This window comes from Mobula birostris, chromosome 32 (genome assembly GCF_030028105.1).
Source record: "Mobula birostris isolate sMobBir1 chromosome 32, sMobBir1.hap1, whole genome shotgun sequence".
Taxonomy (NCBI): Eukaryota; Metazoa; Chordata; class Chondrichthyes; order Myliobatiformes; family Myliobatidae; genus Mobula; species Mobula birostris.
Genome location: NC_092401.1, coordinates 17,058,155 through 17,081,721, shown reverse-complemented (window position 1 = coordinate 17,081,721; position 23,567 = coordinate 17,058,155). Strand labels below are relative to the sequence as shown.

Below are 23,567 nucleotides of genomic sequence, written 5' to 3'. Positions count from 1 at the left end.
TGCAACAGCAAGAGGCGTTGCCTAGCAGCAAGAGCTGCCAATCATCCGGTGTCCCTCCACCGCCAATCATTGTCTCCTTCAACAGCAACCCTCGGATTCCGTCTCCTAGCAGCGGCATCTGTCAATCATTCGCGCCATGGGCGGGTTCCGCAAACCGAGCCCGGCTGGGCCGTCCATCAAGCCCACACCCGCCAATCCAGGACGAGCTGGCAGACGACGAAGGAAGCAAAGCCACCTCCACCAGTAAGACGAGAGACCTGCAGCTAGGGGGCGGGACGGCAAGGTCTCGCTTGAGCGCACTTTTTTTCCTGTGGCTCCCGCCGTCAAAACAATCGGCGACGAACTGGTGCTGGTGCTGGGCGCTCGAGCTGCGAGCGGCGGTTAAAATTCGAATTGCTCCGTCCTTCGGCTGGCTTGCGCTCGCGAGCCGCTGGGGCCAGTCAGTCGGACCGGCCGCTCCGTCCTCTCGGTCTGTGACGGGGATCTTTGGATATAAGCCGGCGTGCAGAAAGGAAGAAAAACAACCCGTGACATTTGGCGCGGGTGCTGGGTTCTGTGTGTGCGCGCTCGGGGAGGCGACTTGCTTGGGATTAGCCCGCCCTTCCATTCCAAGCCTCGGCCGACCGGCCTCTGGCTCTCTTTGTGTGTGTGTGGGGGCCGGTGTGTGATGGAGGACCAGTCCCGGCTGCTGCAGCCTCACCCCGGGGTGGCTCTGGCGGTGCACTCGCTGCCCCCTCACTCTCAAGCGGACGGAGGCGACCCCGAGGGTCGGAAACAGGACATCGGCGACATCCTGCAGCAGATCATGACCATCACTGACCAGAGCCTGGACGAGGCGCAGGCCAGGTCAGTACTGCGGGTCTAACCAACCTCGGCAGGAAGGTCCCCTCCCCACTTCAGTAACATGACAGTATGCTCACTGAAAGAAAAAGTTTATCTCCAGTTTTAAACCAAACGCCATTTTAGAGTTTCATGCTGAATAAAAAGTAAACTATCAACTTTCTCCAATCTCAACAATTCACTGACTCTTTGTCCAAAGAAACTTTCACTCCTCTCACCGTGTACTCTGTACATGCCAAAGGAATAAAATATATATCAAGTATTCACAATTCTTGATGCATTTTTTAAGGAGGGAATTTCTCCATGAACATCGGTCGATTTTAATTTTATAATTCTCGCCGATAGGTCACACTTTATTTTAAATCTACTTGGACGTATCAAATAATTCAGTCGTAGCCCATAGTGTTCAGGTTTTGATATGGAACGCTGTTCAGTGTATTGTATGGGTATTACTATATGGGGGCGGGAACTGATTCTAGTTCTGGCTTGTGGTTTGTCTAACTCATTACTGAATTTAATAAGGGACATGTTTTGCAGTACAGTAGTGGAAAGGGGATATTCGATGACCTGGTAATTCTAGACTTAATTCATTAAGTGTCTGCCTAAATTAGTATTATTGAAGTTAGCAAATGTTTGCGCTGCTGGAGGCGTGGTGTTAGTGTTTCAGGTACATTTGGGGTTCAAAACTGAATAAGGTTTAGCCAAATGCTAATTACAGTACATTTGTTTGACTAATGTGCCTTGTAACCCTTTTTAATCAAATTTGCAAATGGTCTTATGAGAACGAGGATGACAGTAGGCAAAGCAAATGTTGAGAAAATATTTGGAACTGCAAGTAATCGGAGTGGAACACAAACGCTAGTTTGTGGAAGCCCGAGTGGTTGACAAAGACGACATGGTAAAAGTTTCTTCAAAACACAGACTTGGGGACTGCAGTTGAATAAGCAATTGTTGCCGGTGAAAATAAACTGATTCCATTATTTACAGTGGAGGATTTTTGTATTGAATTGAGTAGACCTTCGTCGAAAAAAGAATTTGGCGCCACTATAATTTTGAATATTTTTATCATGTGTCCGTATGCGCTCGGTAAGATTAAGATCGGATGAGAATCCAGATTGTATTGAAAACATCATGTGTTTTCAAACTACAATGTTACTGTAAATAGAGAGTGACAATATAATTGACTTCAAAGAATCACTGTTGGTTATACTCATTTAAATACTTGTTGAATAATTTTTTTGTAGTGTTTGATCTTTTATTTTTCCATAAGAGTTAAATACCACTCCACTCTAAATTTATCCAATGTTAGGTGAGTACTAATGTAAAGTTAAAAAGAGCTGCATTCAGCTATAATTAAACAGCACTTTAATGCATCTGCATTTGTGAAGAAAAGGTGAAGGTGGAATAATGGAAGTGATTTAGTAAAAGTTGGTTGTCCAGAAGTGGGTTAGTTTGTTAAAATCTATATGTATTTTCCCCCATAATTTAGCAACATATGTTTTACTGGTGTCACTTAAGGCAGACTATGTAGAATTGTAAAGAATTTTCTTAAACTTTTATGCAAAATGTGCTTCAAAATTGAATATCATTTATCAAAATCTACTGCTGCAGGTAATTTTAAAATTTAAAACCTCACTTAAGATTATAAAGTTTCTAGTAAGTGTGTATTTTAATATATAAATTGTAGTATAAGGCAATTGTTCTGGTATATATGTTTATAATTAATGTATATTCTGTGATAATTGCACTATGATTTTGATGAGAACAAAGGTGCCAAAAGAATCCATAAATTCTCTTTGCACTTCAATCCTTTTCACTATTTGCTTTATAGAGCAATTAATTGATTGCAAATTTTAATCAACAGATAATTAATCTATTCATCAACATCATCTGGCCAACCAGTATTGGCATTGTGACCAAGATGGGATATGAGATTAGGTAGAAGGAAATGAAGTGGGGCCAGGGCTCTTTAAGGTTCAGCCTTGAGGCATTGCAACCTATTTACACCCATTGTTCATATTGTTTTCCATAGAAATCTGCCACATACAGGCATTAACAAAATATAAAGAGGCTCTTTTAAAAATAGTAACTAGTTTAATTTGTATGATATATAGAAGTACACAATACATTGAGCTCATTTAGTAAGATGTAATATTTATAAAATATCAGCTTGCTTTGAGTACTTAACTGACAGCTCACTATGGCAATCTGCTATCACTTTTTCAAAAATGTCAGGCTAAGAATTGTGTAGGATATGAAATGCTGAACAATGTCAAATATTGAGGTCTGTGTACTTCTGCAACTGGAATGTAATGGCTGAATTTGGACATCCAATTTTGCTTACAATCCAAATAGATTGCATGTTGTACTTAAATTGTTTTAGACTTTAACAGTATTCCTGACACCTCCTTTCAATAATCTGTTGTTTCAGGTTCTTGTACGGTGTGTAGTGTTTTATGATGAAAAATATTTTGTGTTCTAGTTGGAGATCTTAATAATTTGACCAGGCCTATCCACATTATTAGCTTTTTTTATGGAAGTATATAATTTGTTATGTCTTTATCTGTGCTATTATTACTGAAATTAAGTTCAGCATATGACTCGTATGATAGGTACATTTAATGTCAGAGAAATGTAAATGATATATATCCTGAAATTCTTGCATGTTTAATAATTGTTACTTTAGGTAAACATGATTTTATTTTCATTCAATTACATTGTGGTCAAAACTATCTTGTTTTGTGATCTTTTCACCACCAGCTTTTTAGTTTTGGTTATTTGTATTAGGCATTTTGATCTTGTTTTTAATGTTTTCCCTGAAAGGTGGAAGATTGTGGTTTAGAGAGTTTACCACAATATAGATAAATAATTAATGCTGGTGAAACTAACTGCACATTTTTTAAAAATCTGAAATTATATTTGATAAAACTGAATTAATTTGAAGAATGAGTATATTTGATGTGTTTTCACTTGAGCATGTCACTTTATAGCAATTCAAATCTTTTTTAATGAAAAAAATGTGAAACAATGTTGATGTATTTTGAAAATAATAAATAGAAAGACAGTTATTTGTGTAGCTTTCAACAGTAGTACTGCTGGAGTTTTCTGCTGGCTATGTAAGCAAATGTAAAACAAAGGATAGTTAATTCACTTTCTGAAGCATTTTAAGGTGCAGAATTATATTGTTACAAAGAAGAAAACAATAGATTGGAGACTAGATTTTGATACATTTATGTTGTAGAAAACTAAACCAAACCAAGTTGAATGGATGGTTTGTATGTGACTTCTGCGTGGCTTTAACTTTCCTATTGGTACTGGATTTGTTAGTACTATTTACTATTGTGTTCTAACACTAGCATTCTTTTTATTTTCCCTGTATTTTGTGTTTTTTTAATATATATTTTGCAGTCAGATTATCTTGTTGCTAGTGCCTATGGCTATATCCAGTCTATTTCATACGCAGCATGGTTTTGTTGTGTCTTTGCTTGAGACAGTTAGCTGCAAGATTTGAGAAGCTCTAGTGGGAAATGTTCTTTATAAGCTTTCTATTTTCCTCTTTCTCCAAGTGTTTTTGCTGTAATGGGCAGTAGTATTTGGTTGAAGATAGTACATTTATTTTAATTGTCCACCAAGAATGCTGTATATTAGACACTGCCATTTAACAACTTTGTACCATATAAAGGGAAACATTGTATTTTTTGACATCTTTTCAAAAGCTCTAGTCGTTGTTTCCTTTCCTCACCCCCCCCCCCCCCAGTGTTTCGTATCTTGCTATCTGGTTGTGGAAAAGACCTGCCAGGTATAGGAGGAATGCTTACTTGATTGCATTTGGGTATTTGATTACAGTTAACCAACAGAATGGATTAGGAATTATTTGTACAATTTTGTTATGATATTGTTCTCAGTTTTCCTGCTTTGTACCCTAACTTGTAGTTAGAATCCTTTGCAAACATACTATTATTTTGCTTTGTCTTTTAAGTTGTGTCCATTGTTCCATATTGTTGAAATACAGTTACTATAACAGACCAGGCATGGTTTGGTTTAACTAAATTTTTGTAGATTTTCTGTAATGGGATTTGTATAGATATAGGAGTTGTATAAGTTTAAATGATAAATAATGTCATGTAGTTGCTTAAAGTCTGCTAAACTACAATTTTAAAGTGCCATGATTGAATCTGTATATGAATTTTGGATATGAATTTAGAAAATAGCTTTGTCCTTCAGCAAAAACATTTTGTAGTTTTTTTGTTTTAAAGATCCTTTTTTGTGGAGTTTGTATAAGGTTTATGAATGTAACAATCTGAGCAATAGGAATAAATAATCAACATAATTTAAGATAAATTGCTGTTGGAAGTAAGACAAATTCTAAGATAAATGGCTTGAAATGAAATGTCGGGGTTTTAAGATTATATTCACCTCTGATTACTAGGTGTAATATTTTCCAAAACTCCTCCGTTTTTAAGTCGATTTTACCATATTTGGTTTCTTTTGGTCTCTGTATAATTTATCAGTTGCTTATGGTCATGTCCAGCAAGAAGATTGTTTGCTGTAGATGGACCAGCTTTATTGACATTTTATTATCAAATTTAATTTAAAGTTCCATAAGCAAGATATGAAAAGGTGTAGATTTTTGAGTCTTTTGAAGTCTGGGAAATTTTTAAGTGAGGAAATCCAGTTCAGAACGCAATTAATGCTTTGGTATGTATCAATAGTGTGTGCAATTGGTTGTCAGTCACTGATGAGCAGTTAAATATATTAATAGCATGTTTACTACAGCTTTTCTTGACGATTTTGACGATGTGAAATTTATTAGAAAGATTACAATATTTTTAATAGATGTATAATAGGAATTGGAAGTCGGGAGCCGTCCCATGTTATTGAGTGTTAATTCAATGCAATTTTTAGGAGTCTAACCGCTGCCTGGGGAAACTCGTTCGTAATTGAATGTCGGTGTTTCACATTGATGTTCCCAATCTTGTGCTTCGATGCAGTATGTTTTGGGTGTTTGAAATCGTCGTTTGCCATTCGCAGTTTGGAAGGCGATCCTAATGTAATTTTAATTATTTTGCAGGAAACATGCGTTAAACTGTCACAGGATGAAACCAGCTCTTTTCAGCGTTTTGTGTGAAATCAAAGAAAAAACAGGTACTGTTTGCGAATGCATTAAACATCTTTTTGCAACTGAGAATGAGTGAGATGCATCTCGCCATGTTAGTTGTGTCAGAACTGTAGAAGTCTCGGAGCGGTGCCGGCTCCTGTCGATCGCCTCCAGAGCGGTCCATCACCTTATTGACACTTGAGTCGCTATTTGCTCTTTGCGACTTTGTTAATTTCTTCGATTTAGTTGTTGCGATGCAAATTTTTTAAGCAATATGATCTCGACTAAATCGCTGAAAATAGTGCTTTAAGCAAAAGTACTAGCGAGACCCGCAGTTTCTTCCGACTAGTTGAAGCTGATTGCGTTGAAATTAGTTGTACTCACTTCCTATGATTAATGTTTAAAAGTCGCCATACAGGGAGTTGAGCGTTTTTCTATTGCTATATATAACTGATATGATATTGTGTATATTCATGAAGAACGAAGGCTGTGGCAACGTAATGTGTGAAAGTAGGAAGACAGAAAAGGACCGTTGGGCTGGAAATGGCAGATCTAGGAAGCTTTGTACGAGCACAATAGCAGCAAAAATCTCAGGACAAAAGCATCCCCGTTTCCTTTTATTACGCGACGATTAGCAATCATTTCACAAAGTTTGTGCTTTTGTATGTTCTAAAGATCGTTAATGAGTCCACGGAGAAGTCTTTTTAATTAGTTTGGGCACGGAGTCACGATAAAAGCAATTGCTGTTTTCAGGCACTGTTTAAATATTTTAAAAGGTCAACGTTAAAAAATACATTGCGAGAGTATTTTTCTCTCTGAGGAATATGTAAAATCCCTTTTTTGGATTGGATAGACAAGACATAGTGAAATAGAAACTGGTGTTAAAACACGTATGATATTCCACAATAAATTATGTTTAGATTTTAGTGACTAAAATTTGCAAACCCAATCCAAAGCACTCTTGGGTTCTTGGATTACATGATTGTGGTAGCTTTTTATAAATGGAACCTAAATGATAGCTCACCTAATGCAGAAAAGAGCTTTTGTGAAGATCTGGTAGGGTTGTGTCAACACAGTAGGAAAAGTTCAAATAAATTTGGGTAGATTCAGAAAAATAATTGTATTCTTTTGCAAGTCATCTAATAGAGTTTTGCTTGGAATTCTGTAAAACTGGAAAAATTCTGTGGTGGTCTGCAAAAGTTTGTGGCAATGTTATCTGGCAACTCCATGCCAAAATTATTTTCAATGTTGTGAATCAGCTGTCTCAGTTTTGATTAGCTAACATTTTTTTTGTTGAACTGTGCCCTTAAAATTACACACAACACTTAATTATTTTTAAGTGCAAAAACATTTCAATTTACTGTGTGAAGAAAGCTTGTTTAATGTGAAATGTTACTTGACGCTAAGGAACTTAAAACTTTATTTCTTTGAATAAATATTTAACCAAAAAATAAAATCTGTATTCTGCAGCAGAATTTTGTAGTTCAAACTTGCTGTTAATATTTTATTTCTCTGTACCTTTAGTCATATCATGAAACATTCACACAAACACTATATCACCAACTATGTAAATTGAAAATCAGCCTGTAGCAAGTCTGGTTCTGGCAAGTTGCACATCTGACAGCTTTACCAAAAATTCTGTTCTTCAAAATCAGTTTTAAAAATACCATTCCAGTATTTGTGTAGTGTGATTTACTAATAACATGTCTTTTTGAAATAATAAAATTTAATCTTCATGCATAGATGGAATAATCATTTTCCAGCAAACAGTTATGCAGTCTAGCTGGCTAACTTGAACTTTGCAATCAGCCAATGCACTGGGCAGAGCAAAGCTTATTGCAGAGAGTAGTGGTCAGCATGACACTATACACCTTTGGGTGATAGAGTTCTATTCTGGTGTCCTCTGTAAGGAGTCTCTGCATATCCTTCCCGTGGAATGAGTGGATTTTCTGTGGGTGCTCTGGTTTCCTCTCTCAGTCCAAAAACGTACTGGTAGGTTAATTGGTTATTGTAAATTGTCCTGTGATTAGGTTAGGGTTAAATTGGAGTTGTTGGGGTGAGGGGGTGTTGCAGGTGCGGTGTGGCTCAAAGGGCAGGGAGGGCCAATTCTCTGTTTCTCTAAATAAAATTAAAAAAAAATCTGCTGGAGGAATGTATTTGTAGTTGAAGTTTTAACTGAAACAAATTAAACTCTTACACATAAAAAATGTACTGATGTCTTCAGTAAATTTCCTCCAGAGGTTTCATGAAGGTCTCTTAAGTGTAATGAGTTAATAGATTGGCCTCTCAACTCCAGTCACCTGAATTCAACACTGAATTACAAAATCCTGTGTGGAAAGGGTTTTTGATGTTTTTGAATTAATGAGCACCATCTAACCATAAACAGCTAATCTAATATTCTATAATTTGTCAATTTGCAATTCTGCCTAAGATGCCCTATAACTGCTATAAAAATGGAGAACTTCATACCATATGTGCAAGTCTGGTTGGAATTCAAACAAATTAGTGGAAATCACAGATGTTTGGGGTTGGTGACAAAATAGATACAGGGTCATACAGCACAGAAAATAGCCCCTCAGCCTACCATGTTTATTACTAACAATCAGTTGTCTTTCTGCTAATCCCACTTGGTCTCTGGCCTCCAATTTAAGTGATTGTATAGACACGAAGTTGTCTTTTTTTCTTTTCTTGAAAACTAGAGGACATAGTTTTAAGGTTAAAGTCAAGGTTATAGTCATGCACAAGTACATGTACAAGGTGCAGTGAAAATTTTACTCACAATTACTTTCTGAGGTGAAAGGTTTAATAAGAATCTGGGGGCAACCTTTTTTTCATAGCTGGTGATAAATAGTATGGAATCTCCTATCAGAGGAAGGGCTTGAAGCAGCTACATGAGATACATGCAATAAGTATGTGGCCAGGTATATGGATGATAAATTTTAGAGACATGTAGGCAGAGTGTTGAAAAATGTGATCAGTTTGAATATTCAACTTGGTCAGCAAGAGCCAAAGGGTCTTTTTCCATGCTCTACAATTCTATACTAAAATGTTATAGAAGTACCTGCCTCATCCAGCCTCTTGGGTAGTGGGCTTCAGATCCATCCGTTCTCACTGATTCCACTTAAACTTATTTTCCCACTTACCTAAAGTTGGTAAGTTTTAGATTCCTTAAGTCTTTTGGTGGAGAAAGGAGTAAGTTAGTTCTCCACCGCTAGACTTGCTAAGCACACTGTTGTTCCATATACAAAATTTAAAGAATAGCACTCTAGCTAGTATTATTAAATGTGTGGTACCAAATTAAAATGTGGAAATCACGGTCTTTTCAGCTTAAGGACAAAGAAGTTGGAAGTTGCAGAAAATCCGTGAATGCTGCTTAATAGGTCTGTTCAAAATGTATCTTTATTAAATACTGACACAATTTCAAGGATAATCTGCCTTTTCTCAAGTCATGACATGTGGCATTGACTTATATCAACCAGTATCAATTTGGATAACTTGAATGGGACACTTGTGAGGCATTCCAGCAGCTTCTCTTAAGCTTCTAGCACCTGATTATTGTTACTGGACTTACTCACAACTGTATAAATTGATAAGCTTGACCATGCTGTTATACTTGATGGAATGCTCTTTCAGTGAAAAAATGTTCTAGTTCACATATTCCCATTCTGAATATGAACAAGTTTCATTTAGCTAGCTTCGGTACTGCCTTGAAGGATATGTGAAATATCTTATCAGAATACTTCTGTAGTGTTAAATCATATGTGATTTTTAAATAGCATGGTGTTAGTATTGAATAGAGGCAATGCAGGTGATTTCTTGTGCTACAGATGCTCTAAATTTAAAAAGGAAACGTAATATTCTTGACATGCACAACATCTGTGGAAAGGATTACCATTTCAGGTAAATGGCCATTTGTTAGAACTGGTGGGGGAGGGGTGCTGGGGGAGATGGAAGGAGGTTTAATTATGCCCTTCTATTTGATACCAAGCAAACTGATGAGCTTTTCTAAGGAAATAGTTAAAGTTTACAGCAATTTCTGTTTGTAAAGATCAATGATCTCAGATTGTAGTAGCAGGGTGCTGGCTACTGGACTTGAAGTAGTAATAACTTCATTCTTCGGTGTTCAGGATGGGAGATCATTCTGATTCATTTTGAATGAAAGTATTTTGCTGATAGCTTTGTTGTCCATTGGTGGTTGAATTGCTTTGAATAGACTTTTAGACCAAGCCTAAATCTATATTTCCATTTACTTACATTTTAAAATTTGCTAAAAATAGATCTTAGTTGACTCTTAAAATCAGAATGGCATGTGGCATGGAGAACAATTTCTTTCTAGTTTCGAGTCAATTTATCAAATAAATGTAAGAGTCAAAATAGCTTTCAAGAACTGTGTATGTTCCTATACTTGTTGGAATTCTTGAGTATATAATTGTAAGAAGTTGTACTGAATATGATCAAAGTCGTGTTTCTTTTGGAGGATCCTATTGAGCTGGATTTTAAATTCAGTTAGGTGTCTTGGTTCGGTACAAAATGTTGAAAATATTTTTCTTGGAATTCTTTCATTTTCAGCAGTATTGCGAATGTATTAGGAATATAATAATGGATGCTGTAATTGATTTGTTGCGTAGATGTTTACATAGTGAAGTGTATGGGAGTTAATGTTGCTATTTATAGCAATGAAGTAATAAATAGCAAACTGCAGCAAATGTTCTTAGCATTTTTTGGAGGACTGCTGCCCTAGTAATGAATCAGATGTACAAGTTTGTAATTCAGACTTTCAGCTGCTGAGATGTATGCTGTTTAATGGGTCAAATTTCTACATAACTTTGTGTCCCTGCATTCATTTATAGAGTTGGAGAGTGTGCAGAGGAGATTGATGTTTCCTGAGATACAGTGTTTTGGTTCTGAGGAGAGATTGAAGACTCTAGGTCTGTTTTCCTCAGGGCAGAGAAGGTTAAGAAAGGACTTTGAGGTATATAAAATTGTTGGGTATAGATAAGGTAGAAACCTTTACCCCATATGAGAGAGAGAGAGAGAGAAAACTAGAGGGCATAGAGTTAGGTAATACATTTAGAGGAGATTTGAAGGGTGGTTTTTCACCCAGAGAGATGAGCACTTGGAAGAGACTGCCTGAGAGAATAGTAGAAGCAGTTGCTTGACAACATTTAAGAAGTGTCTAGCTGAGCACTTGGATTACCCAGAAATAGCAGGTTACAGGCCAAGGACTGGAAGATGGGATTAATATCGAAGGTTGTTCACTGGTTGGTGTAGACATGGCAGACCATTTTGTGTAGTTCTGACTTTGACTTGTGTCAGGTTTGGTGGACTAGTCTTGCTGACTCTCCACCTCTGGGAGTCAGTTCGTGAGGCCTGTTGAGTAGACTCCAGTTGTCATAATATTGTGAGTCATCCCTGGCACATCACTGACAAAAGGTAAAGTTGGGGCAGAGCTTTGTCTGTTGTCAAAGTTGTGAAGTAATTTAACAGTTTTAAGTGTCTCTAATATTATTCAGAAATATAAAAACTACTAAAATTAATGTGAATAATTAAAAGATATTTCAATATTTTACAGTTAAGCAACTTACTTTGATTAGTTTTTAATGATTTTCTCATTAAATATGTAGTAATTTGACTTTACTTTTTCAGTGGAGAAATATTCCCATTCAGGTCAAAAGGATCTCTGATCTTGTAGCAGGTCTTGAATGTTTGGATACCCCAAGAATGGAGCTGTCTTACTGATTGAATTATTTAACTTATTTCAGTGTTTTACAATACTACTTGCTGTTGCACAGAATCATGTTATAATTTTGTGATCTACCCTAGCTTGGCCCAGATCTTGTGGTTATAGTTTGGTAGAGACATCCAGCAAATGCAGGAACTGTGTTCACTGACTTGTAACTTCTTGCATTGGATACTGCTGGAGTATAAAAAGTTTTCAACGAGTTCAGGAATGCTTTACTAATCAAATGTCTTAATTGGTGATCAAGGGAGAAACTTTTAAACTCATTGCACTTTGGAATTATCTGCTTCCATTCAGCTGTTTGGTTTTAGAATAGGTTTTCAAAAGGAAAATGGTTAAGTACTAATGGCCATTTGATGACTAAAGTTACCAAGAACTACTAGATGAAATTTATTTGTGCACTGCTAATTGTTTTTCTATATTTTAGTAATTCTTTAAACTTAACTAGTATGTTTGTCTGTGGAAATAGTAAATAGATTTTTCCTAATGTACCTTGGTGATCACTGGAGTTACACTGATTCACAAATGTAAATTCTGCTAAATGGCTGTAAAATTGAGTAGGTTTAATGTTAGCAGATTTTACATACATTTTTACATACAGCTTTAAGTATTTAAATCATCTGCAGCAAAGCTAGTATGATTGGAAGCACACTAAGTTATTCTTGGTAGTTAACAAAAATGTTTTTGAGCAGATATGCAGACATTGCATGACTGCTGAAATTGCAGGACAAGACCAGGCTGAAAAAATGTGTGTGCTGTCTGGGGAGAAACAGTTTGTGGAATTATAGAATTCCTCAGGAGATGAAGTCTGTAATTGTATGAGATGCAATTGCATGTATGATGGTCTTACTCCAGAGGAATATATGAAATGTCATTGGCTTGGCATTAATTAGATTAGATTAAATTATGAGGACATGCAGTCCTCTTATTGTCATTTAGTAATGCATGCATTAAGAAATGATACGATATTCCTCAGGTGTGATATCACAAAAACACAGGACAGACCAAGACTGAAAAACTAACAAAAAACACATAATTATAACATATAGTTACAACAGTGTGACAATACCATAACTTGATGAAGAACAGTCCATGGCACAGTAAAAAAGTTCAAAGTCTCTCAAGCGTCCCACATCTCACGCAGACGGGAGAAGGAAGAAAACTCCCTCTGCCATGCCCGACCACAGTCCGACTCTGAGTCGTCCAAAAACTCCGAGCCTCCGATCAGCCCTCCGACACTGAGTACCGAGCACCATCTCTATCCGAACGATTCGATCTCAGCCTCGGTCGCCAGCAGCAGGCAAAGCTGGGGATTTTGGGGACTTCCATCTGGAGATTCTCGATCGCACAGTAACAACAGCAGGGAACCAGGCATTCCAGAAATTTCTCCAGATGTTCCTCTGTGCTTTCACGTCTGTCTCCATCAAATCAGAATTGTCCACAACCCCTATTTAACAGATATGACATCATTTCACCGGAGAGCTCCACACGCTGCGTCGCACTGCCATCTTCTCCTCCTGCCGTTAGTAAGAGAGAGATTGATGTGCCAAACAACAGCACTGTCTTTTTCAGTTAGTTTAATTTTAATAGGTTATTTTAGATTTTTTTTAATATATAATGAAGAATTAACAGATCTTATGGTTGAGGATCCCTTGGGCATAGTAGCCTGAGTTTTGGTAGAAATTCAGATAGAGTTTGAGGTGAACCCCTTGAATTAATAAGTGCTCTCAACTTGAATAAGGGCAATTACAGTGGTATGGAGGTAGAGTTATCTGGTTTATTGCGTAAATAAGCTAAGAAAGAGGGTCACTAAAGAAACTGCAGATGCTGGAAATTTGGAGTAACACACAAATACTGAGGAACTGGCTGCGAGGTGATGGGTGAATCCAGGTGAGAAGGGGAAGGCAAGAAAGCAAGGTGGAGGAATGGAAGGGAATGATGTGAAAAACTGGGAGGTGATAGCTGGAAGAGTGAAAGGCCTGAAGAAAGAGGAATCACAGAAGAGGACAGTAGACCATCAAATAAAGGGAAGGGGATGGGGAAACCAGAGCTGAAGGTGATAAACAGGTCATGAGGATGAAGGAGGGGAATGAAAAGGGGTAAATAGGCCACATAGACGAGGGAAAAACAAGGAGAGAGTAATTTAAAAAGTGAGTGGAGTGATTACCAGAAGTTAGAAAAATTGTTGTTGATGCTATTGGGTTGGAGACTACCTAGACGGAATTTGAGGTGTTGCTCCTCCTATCTGTGCTACCCTATGGTAGTAGAGAGGCCATGGGCATACATCAGTGTGGGAATTGGAAGTGGAGTTAAATTAGCTGGCCACCAGAAAGTACTGGCTATTATCGCAGATGGAATGAGGATGTTGAGCAGGAGTAGGCAACCTACAGCCCGCGGGCCACATCCGGCCTGTGAGCAAGTATTGGGATACTATGCTTATCCGGCCCATGAGCAATTTTTTCCCCCTTATTCTGAGTGTTTCACGTGACCACACTGATGGACATGCATGGTATCTTGTTACATTGGCCCCAGGCAGACTTATTAATATGTATTAGATACTCGCCGTGCACGTGCAGGTTTTCGGATGGGATCATTCAAATTTGTAAACAGAAACAGTGTCACTGTGTTTTAACAAGAAATCCACGCTAAATATCCAGATATTTACATGTGCTATGATACTTGTTGAATAACTCGCGTTTCGAGATAAAATCGGAAGAAGAAAATTCCAATGACAATGGATGCAAAATGCAGGAAGGTAGACACTGAGTGCTGACATTATAAGACCTGCCATAGTGGAAATTTTAACAAGTTTCCTGGGCAAACAAGGAAAGATGAAGTTGGGCAAATGAAGGCTAGTTTCGGAAAACAAACGTCATTTTTTGCCAAGAAAAGCAGTGAAAATGAAGGAAATACCTGTGCCAGCTACAAAGTCTCAAAACGTATTGCAGAAAAGAAGCTTTTTACAGATGGAGAGTTTGTTAAAGAATGTGTACTGGCAGTGGTGGATATTGTTTGTCCTGAAAAGAAATCTTTATTTGCGTCAATCAGCCTGTCAGCAAGAACGATCACACGGTGAGTTGAAGAAATGTCAGCAGATGTTAAAGCAACACACATCAAAGTTGCTGGTGAATGCAGCAGGCCAGGCAGCATCTCTAGGAAGAGGTACAGTCGACGTTTTGGACCGAGACCCTTTGTCAGGACTAACTGAAGGAAGAGCAAGTAAGAGATTTGAAAGTGGGAGGGGGGGGAGATCCAAAATGATTGGAGAAGACAGGAGGGGGAGGGATGGAGCCAAGAGCTGGACAGTTGATTGACAAAAGGGATATGAGAGGATCATGGGACAGAAGGCCCAGGGAGAAGGAAAAGGAGGAGGGGGGGAAAAAGGCAGAGGATGGGCGAGGGATATAGTCAGAGGGAGAAAAAGGAGAGTGAGAGAGAAAGAATGTGTGTATATAAATAAATAACAGATAGGATACGAGGGGGAGGTGGGGCATCAGCAGAAGTTAGAGAAGTCAATGTTCATGCCATCAGGTTGGAGGCTACCCAGACAGAATATAAAGTGTTGTTCCTCCAACCTGAGTGTGGCTTCATCTTGACAGTAGAGGAGGCCGAGGATAGACATATCAGAATGGGAATGGGATGTGGAATTAAAATGTGTGGCCACTGGGAGATCCTGCTTTCTCTGGCGGACAGAGCGTAGGTGTTCAGCAAAACGATCTCCCAGTCTGCGTCGGGTCTTGCCAATATATAGAAGGCCACATTGGGAGCACCAGATGCAGTATATCACCCCAGCTGACTCACAGGTGAAGTGTCGCCTCACCTGGAAGGACTGTCTGGGGCCCTGAATGGTGGTAAGAGAGGAAGTGTAAGGGCATGTGTAGCACTTGTTCCGCTTACAAGGATAAATGCCAGAAGGGAGATCAGTGGGGAAGGAAAGTGGGGGGGGGGGGTCCATCTGGGTATCCTCCAACCTAATGGCATGAACATTGACTTCTCTGACTTCCGCTAATGCCCCACCTCCCCCTCGTACCCCATCCGTTGTTTATTTATTCATTATATATATATATATATGAATAAATATATAAAATATTCTTTTTCTCTCTCTCTTTTTTCTCCCTCTGTCCCTCTCACTATACTCTTTGTCCATCCTCTGGGCTTCCCCCCTCCCCCTTTCTTTCTCCCTAGGCCTCCCGTCCTATGATCCTCTCATATCCCTTTTGCCAATCAACTGTCCAGCTCTTGGCTCCATCCCTGCCCCTCCTGTCTTCTCCTATCATTTTGGATCTCCCCCTCCCCCTCCCACTTTCAAATCTCTTACTAGCTCTTCTTTCAGTTAGTCCTTATGAAGGGTCTCGGCCCGAAACGTCGACTGTACCTCTTCCTAGAGATGCTGCCTTGCCTGCTGCATTCACCGGCAACATTTATGTATGGTGCTTGAAATTCCAGCACCTGCAGATTTCCTCGTGTTTGCGTTTTGTAGAGATTGGAGGAATGTGGATGATCTTCAGGCAGGAGGGATTGTTAAGAGGTATCATTAGCATAATTGGTTTGACACGGCATAATGTTTTGAAGGGCCTGTTCATGTACTGTTACTGCTCAGTTCCATGACTTGAGCCTTTTCAACTGGCTTTGGATACTTGGCTGAGTTACTTGCCACAGGATGGAAGCCAGTTATTATTAGAAAGATTATTTTATTTCCCCCACTTTTTTAAAAAGCTAATGATAGAATTAAATTGAGTATAAATTCAGTAGGTCATTAGTGTAATCAATTCCCATTATTATACATAAAGATCACCCCCAAATTCCAGAAGTTCTCATTAGGTAATGTCCTTATGGAACTCTGCACAGTATTATGACCACAATCCTAAACATCAAGTTTAGGCCAAGGTTCCTTGGTTTTAATATTTGTAGTTTTCTCTATCTATCTAAAGGAGTCAATCAGTTTCCTGATTGTCTGGAAGTTAGAACATTACCAAGATTACTATTTTTAAATAAAGCATATTTTCAGCACTTGGCAAACCATTAAAGTGCGGATTACTGTATATTCACAAAACATATGTAATTATTTCAGATAAACATCTTTTCATTTAGCATTGTGATTAAGTGGTATTATATCTTTGGTCCAGTAACAAAAGAATAATATTTAGTTTATGTGCATTAACATTAGTATTCATGGTTGATTCTACCTGTATTCAAAGTAATTTGATTTATCTGTCTAATTTTAGAAATCTCATGGAATAAATGATAATTGGAATAATTTTGATCCATTAAATACTTAAACATTTTTTGCTTTTTATATTCAGAAAAGTAATTATTTGACACTAGTAGTCATTAAATGCAGTATGCATTCACATCATATGGGTGTCAGATCTATGAATGGCTTTGGCTGTTTGGAAGTACAAAACCTGAAAGCAGCTATTCATCATGTGCTTTGTGTCTGTCATTCAAAGTAATTTCTAATTTTGAACTGACCTATTTTTGTTCTATATAGACATTTCTTGTTTGCTCAAAAAAAGTTTCTTGTTCTGTATGCATGTGTGGTATGTACTTAAAGGAATTGGAAGACCAAAGGATTGGAAATAACTTCACTGGAGGTTGGGGCAAGTTGCAGTGTTTCTGTACTGACCAACATACCCCTACATTTATTTTACAGCTGCATGGACCAACCATTCCTCTGAGCAGGAAATTTTTGGACTGAAAACGCTGCAGCACTTTCAATTTTTTTTTGCAATATATGCATACTATTTAAATTAGAATGAAAATGGAAAAATTGCATACTTTTGATTTTATCTATTAATTGAAGGTTGTATAAAATACAGTGCAACAAAGAAAATATTTCATGATTCGTAAACCTTTTCTTGGCTGTCTTTATTTCATCAGTGCAGCAACTAAGGCTGTGCGTATGGGAGCATTTCAGTTACTATATGGCCGTGCACCAGCGCAGCTTAGAGAGAATAGAGGTGCTGATAGATATTGGTAAATGGAAAGAATTTCCCCTAATTCTTATGTGAGGCGATTTAGGGTATGAGACATTTACCTCCATTTACTGTAAGATTTGAATTAGAATCAGGCTTTCTTGCACTGGAATATGTCTACTGTACTTTTTTCCATAGGTACTGCCTGGCCTGCTGAGTTCCTCTAGCATTTTGTGTGTGTTGCTTTGATTTCCAGCATCTGCAGATTTTTCTCTTGTTTGGGATTTAATTTGGCTTTTTTAAAAAAAACCCTGATCAACAGAAAAGGCTTTTTCATGTCAAAGTGAGAACAGATCTCTAGAAAGATATTTAAATTAATTACAGATTATAAAACACAAAATAATTGAAATCATAAGTATTCACTCCCTTCAATTCAGTATTTAGTGGATGCACCTTTGGCAGCAATTACAGCCTTGAGTCTATGTGCATAGGTCTCTATCAGCTTTGCACATCTAGACACTGCAAATTTTCCCCATTCTTCTTTACAAAGCTGCTCAAACCCTGTCAGATTTCATGGGGATTGGGAGGCAGCTCTTTTCCAAGTCTAGCCACAGATTCTCAATTGGATTGAGGTCTGGACTCTGACTTGGCCACGCCAGGACATTAGTTTTGTTTTTAAGCCATTCCTGTGTCACTCTGGCTTTATGCTTGGGGCCATTGTCTTGCTGGAAAACAAACCTTCTCCCAAGTCTCAATTCTCTTGCAGACTGCATCAGGTTTTCCTCCAGGATTTCCCTGCATTTTGCTACATTCATTTTATATTCTACCTTCACAAGCCTTCCAGGGCCCTCTGCAGTGAAGCATCCCCACAGTATGATGCATCCACCAATGTGCTTCATGGTAGGGTTGGTGTGTTTTTGATGATGTGCAGTGTTTGGCTTATGCCAAATGTAATGTTTAATCTGATGGCCAAAAATCTCAATTTTGGTTTCATCAATCCATAGAACCTTCTTCCAGCTGACTTCAGAATCTCCCACATGCCTTCTGGTGAACTCTAGCCGAGACTTCATGTGAGTTTTTTTTAAGAACAGTGGCTTTCTCTTTGCACTCGCCCATAAAGCTGTAACTGGTTAAGCACCTGGGCAGCAATTGTTGTATGCACAGTGTCTCCCATCTCAGCCACTGAAGCTTGTAACTCCTCCAGAGTTGTCATAGTTCTCTTGTTGGCCTTTCTTCTTGAGCAGTCACTCAGTTTTTGAGAATGATCTGCTCTAGCCATATTCTTTCTATTTCTTGATATTGACTAAGCTGTACTCCACGGGATATTCAGTGTCTTGGAAATTTTCTTGTATCCATCTCCTGACTTGTGCTTTTCAATAACCTTTTTGCGGAGTTTAGAGTGTCCTTGTCTTGATGGTATAGTTTTTGCCAGGATACTGACTCAGCTGCAGTTGGACCTACCTAGATACAGGTGTATTTTTGCTACAATCAGTTGAAGTACCTTGACTCTACATGGTGATCTCTAATTATGGACTTCTAAAAGCACTTGACTGCACCAGTGATGATTTGGTGTGTCATATTAAAGGGCGGCGGGGGGGGGGGAGGTGAATACTTATGCAATCAATTGTTTTGTGTCTGATATTTGAAATTAATTTAGATTATTTTGTTCAGATCTATTTTCACTTTGACACAGAAGTCTTTTTCTGTTGATTAGTGTGACAAAAACCAAATTAAATCCACTGTGATTCAATGTTGTAAAACAATAAAACATGGAAACTTCCAAGGAGAGTGAATATTTTTTATAGATAACCTGGGTAAAAACATAGGTTGGTGGGTTAATAAGTTTGCAGATTGCTGGTGTTGTTGATAATATAGAAAAATGACAAAGAATGATCAGAGTTTCTCAACTGAGGTTCTGCGAGGGTTGTTTGGGTTTCTGTGAGAGGTCGTGATTTAAAAATAACATTTTTTTTGAACCGTGTGATGCGCGATGCTAGCACTCGCAGTGGTGGGCAGTGACTGAGTAACCCCATTAGAGGTCTGTCAGCCCAGTATGGCAGTGCAGAATAGGAATATGTTTATTTTGTTGAGTCCACTCTCATTTTTTGATGTGAGATAGGGGAGGCTGTTGATAATTGATGAACGTTGTATTGCATAGAGGGGAGTACTGTAGGCTGATAGGAAGCGTGAACTGTGTTTTCTGAGCATTGAATGGACTCACCCATTTTTATATTTTATTAACCCCTATGTTTTACAGACAAGTCTGACGGTCCAGTGTGGTGATTTTTGAATTGCAATCTTCTGAGTCATTTCATTGTACTAGTGCAACAATGGACACAAAGAAAGTCTGTCTTTACAATGGGTTTTACATGGATTGGTGATCCAAGTTGTCCTATTCCATTGTGCTTAGTCTGTGCAACCAACTTACAAATGCAGCAATGGCTCCAGCAAAATTGAAAAGCCACTTAACTACAAATTACAGCCGTGTGACTCATAAAAGTGCTGATTATTTTAAATGGCTATTGGAATCTCTGAACAAACAAAGTAAAGCCTTTGTTAATAAAGTCACAGTCAGTAAAGGGGAGCAGGAAGAAAGTTATTTAGTAGCAGAAGTTATTACCCAGAAAAGGAAAGGTTTCATGGTTGTTGAGAACCTAATAATGCAAGCATTTAAAATTATAATGGGTAAAATGCTAGGACAAGATGCAGTATGAAAAATTGAAAAGGTTTCGCGTTCAATGAATATGATGGCTGGTTCTTCACTTGTGAAGATCAGGAGGGAAGAACAGTCCTCAGGAGCAGCAGTACAATTGTTGGTGACTATAGAGGCCAATTAGGATCTGCATACTTTTGAGCAGTAGGGATGTGGGGACAGTTGGGATGCGGCACCTGGGTAGTAGGATTCTTCCTGCATCTCCTCTTCTCTTCAACAGTCGCTGTTCTGGATTCCTCAAAGTTCTTGGCTTCACCTTGGATTAGCATTCTCCAGTGGTCTCTGTCACAAGCCAGCTGCTGCCACTTATTGACATTGATGTTTGCTTGAGAGAGCTGCTGCTTAAATCAGTCTTTGTACTTGTTGTGCAGGGCACCATGATCTCTTTTGCCTTGAGAGAGTTCTCTCTAGATCACCGCTTTCAGTGACCTGGAGTTGTCCATGCGAGACACGTGGCCTGACTGCCGGAGCTGCCTGAGCAGCAAAGTGGTTTCAATGCTTGGAAGTTGAGCCTTCTCCAGGATCTTGTTGTAGGAGACACGATACTGCCAGCTGCTACCCATGATGGAGCAGAGGCAGTGCTGATGGAAGTGCACAAGCAACCAGATTTGCTTGCAGTACAAGACCAGGCTTTGGAGCCGAATAGTGTTGTGATAACGGCAGCTCTATACACCTGGAGTTTGTTGGTACACCTGCACTGTTTGTGGTTCTTCCACATGCATTTCTGGAAGTGCCTGAAGGCATTGCTAGCTCTGGTGAGTTGATTGTCAACTTCCCTTACTACTGTAGTGTTTTTGGATAATACACTGCCTAGGTAGTGAACTGCTGAAGGGTGGTTGTCAGTGGTGATCCGCGATGGGTTGTAAATGCCACGAGGAGGCTTCTGATGGAGGATCATTGTTTTCTTCAGACTGACTGTTAACCCAAAAGACCTTGCAGCCTTGGCGAACTGTGGCTGTAGCCTGTAGCACGTCCTCTGTGCATAAGAGCACTGTTGTCTGCATATAGTAGCTCAAGAATGGGCTTTTGCATGGTTTTTGTTCAGGTGAGAAGGCAGCCACTCTCTAACAGTATGATAAGTTGTCGTATTGATGACATGTCACATGATGCTGAAGAGCTTTTGTGTGATAAACTGGAAAAAAAAACCAGCTTATCTCTCCAGGTTGATGAGTCAACAGATTTTACCACTAAATGTCATGTTGTAGCATTTGTAAGATTTCTAAATTATGGTGAAATTCAAGAAAACTTTTTGTCTATTGCAAAGAGCTGCCCGAAACAAACAAAGGCCAAGATATATTTAATGTTTTGTCTTCATACGTGGAAACAAAAGGTTTGTCTTGGAGAACTGTGTTGGTATCTGAACTGATGGAGCCCATCAGTGGTTGGATCCACCAGATGTTTTGTTTCTCTTGTTTAAAAAAACAGAAAATCCTGATGTTATCACAACACACTGCTTTCTTCACAGAGAGGTGCTGATTTCAAAAACTCTTGCAGATAAAATGAAAAAAGTTCTGGATGAATCTACAAAAATTGTTCAACAAAGACCAGTTCACTCGGAATGTTTAAAAAAAACTGTGTGAAAATCTGGACAAAGAGCACACCTATCTCCTGCTGCATACAGAAATCCGGTGGCTTAACAGAGGAAGAGTTCTCAACAGGGTGTCTGAGCTGAAAGGTGAATTGCAGGAGTACTTTCAAGAAAATTATATGCCACATTTTGCTGTGTGCTTTGAAGATGAAGAATGGCTGCAGAAACTAGCTTTCTTAGCACACATTTTTCTTCATACAAACCAATTGAACAAGTCTCTGCAAGGTCCTGGAGAAAATGTTTTGATTTCAAGTGACAAAATTCTTGGATTTAAAAGGAAATTGAATCTTTGGAAAAATCATGTTGCAAAAGGAAATCTTGAAATGCTTCCACTGCTACTTGGGCTTGAGAGTGAAGAAGGATCAGAAAGTCTCAAGTCTTATTGAAAACTACCTGGAAGAACTGCAGAACAAAGTTGAACAGTATTTTTCCTCCCTTTTAACACAAGTGTATGAGTGGGTGAGGGCCCCTTTCTCCGAATCTTCTGTTCAGCCTGAGAACTTGACTTTGAAAGAAGAAGAACTTTGTGAGATGCAGTCTGATCATGCACTTAAGATGAGATTTATTGACCTGCCCCTGGACGTTCTAGATTTTTGTGAAAGAAGAGTATCCTGCCATTCATAGGAAAGCAACAAACATTTTGCTGCAGTTTTCAACTTCTTGCATGTGTGAGCAAACTTTTTCTTGATTAACAAGCATCAAGAGCAAGGGTAAAGATCGTCTCATTTCAGTTCAAGGTGAAATTGTGTGTGCTTATCTCAAGTTCATCCCAGAATTGAGTATTTGTGCAGCAAAAAGCGAGCACAGGTTTCACATGCTTGGCCTATATTTGAGCCTGATCATGTCAATGTAAGGCAATGTTTTTTTCAAAGCCTTGTATAAAATTGTGTCTTAGGTTATATTTTCATTCATATTGCTTTGGCTTGTGGTTTTTAGTAATTTTACTATTCAACATTGTCAATAAATTTTCATGTTGTAAATAGCTTTAATTAAAATCAATTTATAACCTTTACTTAAATTAAATCTACCAAGCCTACTTTTAGAAAAATTAAATCCCATTTTGGCTTAAGTTAGTTATTTAACAGAAACTTGTTATGTTTGCCTTATGAGTTTCTAAAATTTATGAAAGGTTAGGAAAGAGATTAATTTCAAGAAAGGCAAGTTAAGCTTAATCTTTTTTTCAAGAAAGATTGGCTATAAATTCATTCTCTACTCAAAAGAGCATTGACAATTATTTTTGGATTATTGTATCTACAACTTGCTGATCATGTTAATGTACCATGAGCTGCAGACTCAATAATTTTTACGCAGGTGTTCCCTGAGACCTGAAAATTATTTCAAGGGTTCCTTCAGGGCAAAGGTTTGAGAAAGGCTGATAAAGAACGTTGTAGATCAGTTGCAGATATGGGCAGAAAAATGGCAGGTATTCAAGCTGGCTCAATATGATGTGATGCACTTTGGGAAATGAATGTAAGGAGCCAGTTAAGGGTCTTGGCATCAACAGTGTAAGGAGTAGAGAGATCTTGGAGTCCAAGTCTGTAGCTCCTAAAAGTGGCTCCACAGATTGATAGGGTGGTAAAGAAGGCATAAGGCACGCTGCCTTTATTAGTCAAGGCTTTGTGTTTAAAAGTTAGCTTTATAAATCACTAGGTTCCATCTGAAATATTGCATTC

General features: G+C 38.4%; 1 protein-coding gene across 4 annotated transcripts in view; it reads left to right on the top strand.

Annotated features, from left to right (window-relative positions):
• The first annotated feature begins 268 nt into the window (after positions 1-268).
• pbx4 (pre-B-cell leukemia transcription factor 4) overlaps positions 269-23,567 on the top strand; it is a 423,011-nt gene continuing 399,712 nt past the window's right edge. For 2 of the 4 annotated variants that reach the window (XM_072248177.1, XM_072248179.1), the window contains exons 1-2: positions 273-846; positions 5,912-5,985. In XM_072248177.1, the coding sequence (XP_072104278.1) occupies positions 668-846; positions 5,912-5,985 (253 nt within the window). In that variant the 5' untranslated portion in view covers positions 273-667. Of the gene's footprint in view, positions 847-1,368; positions 1,411-5,911; positions 5,986-23,567 lie in introns of those variants that run through there. The other 2 variants (XM_072248176.1, XM_072248178.1) reach the window with 2 other exon arrangements.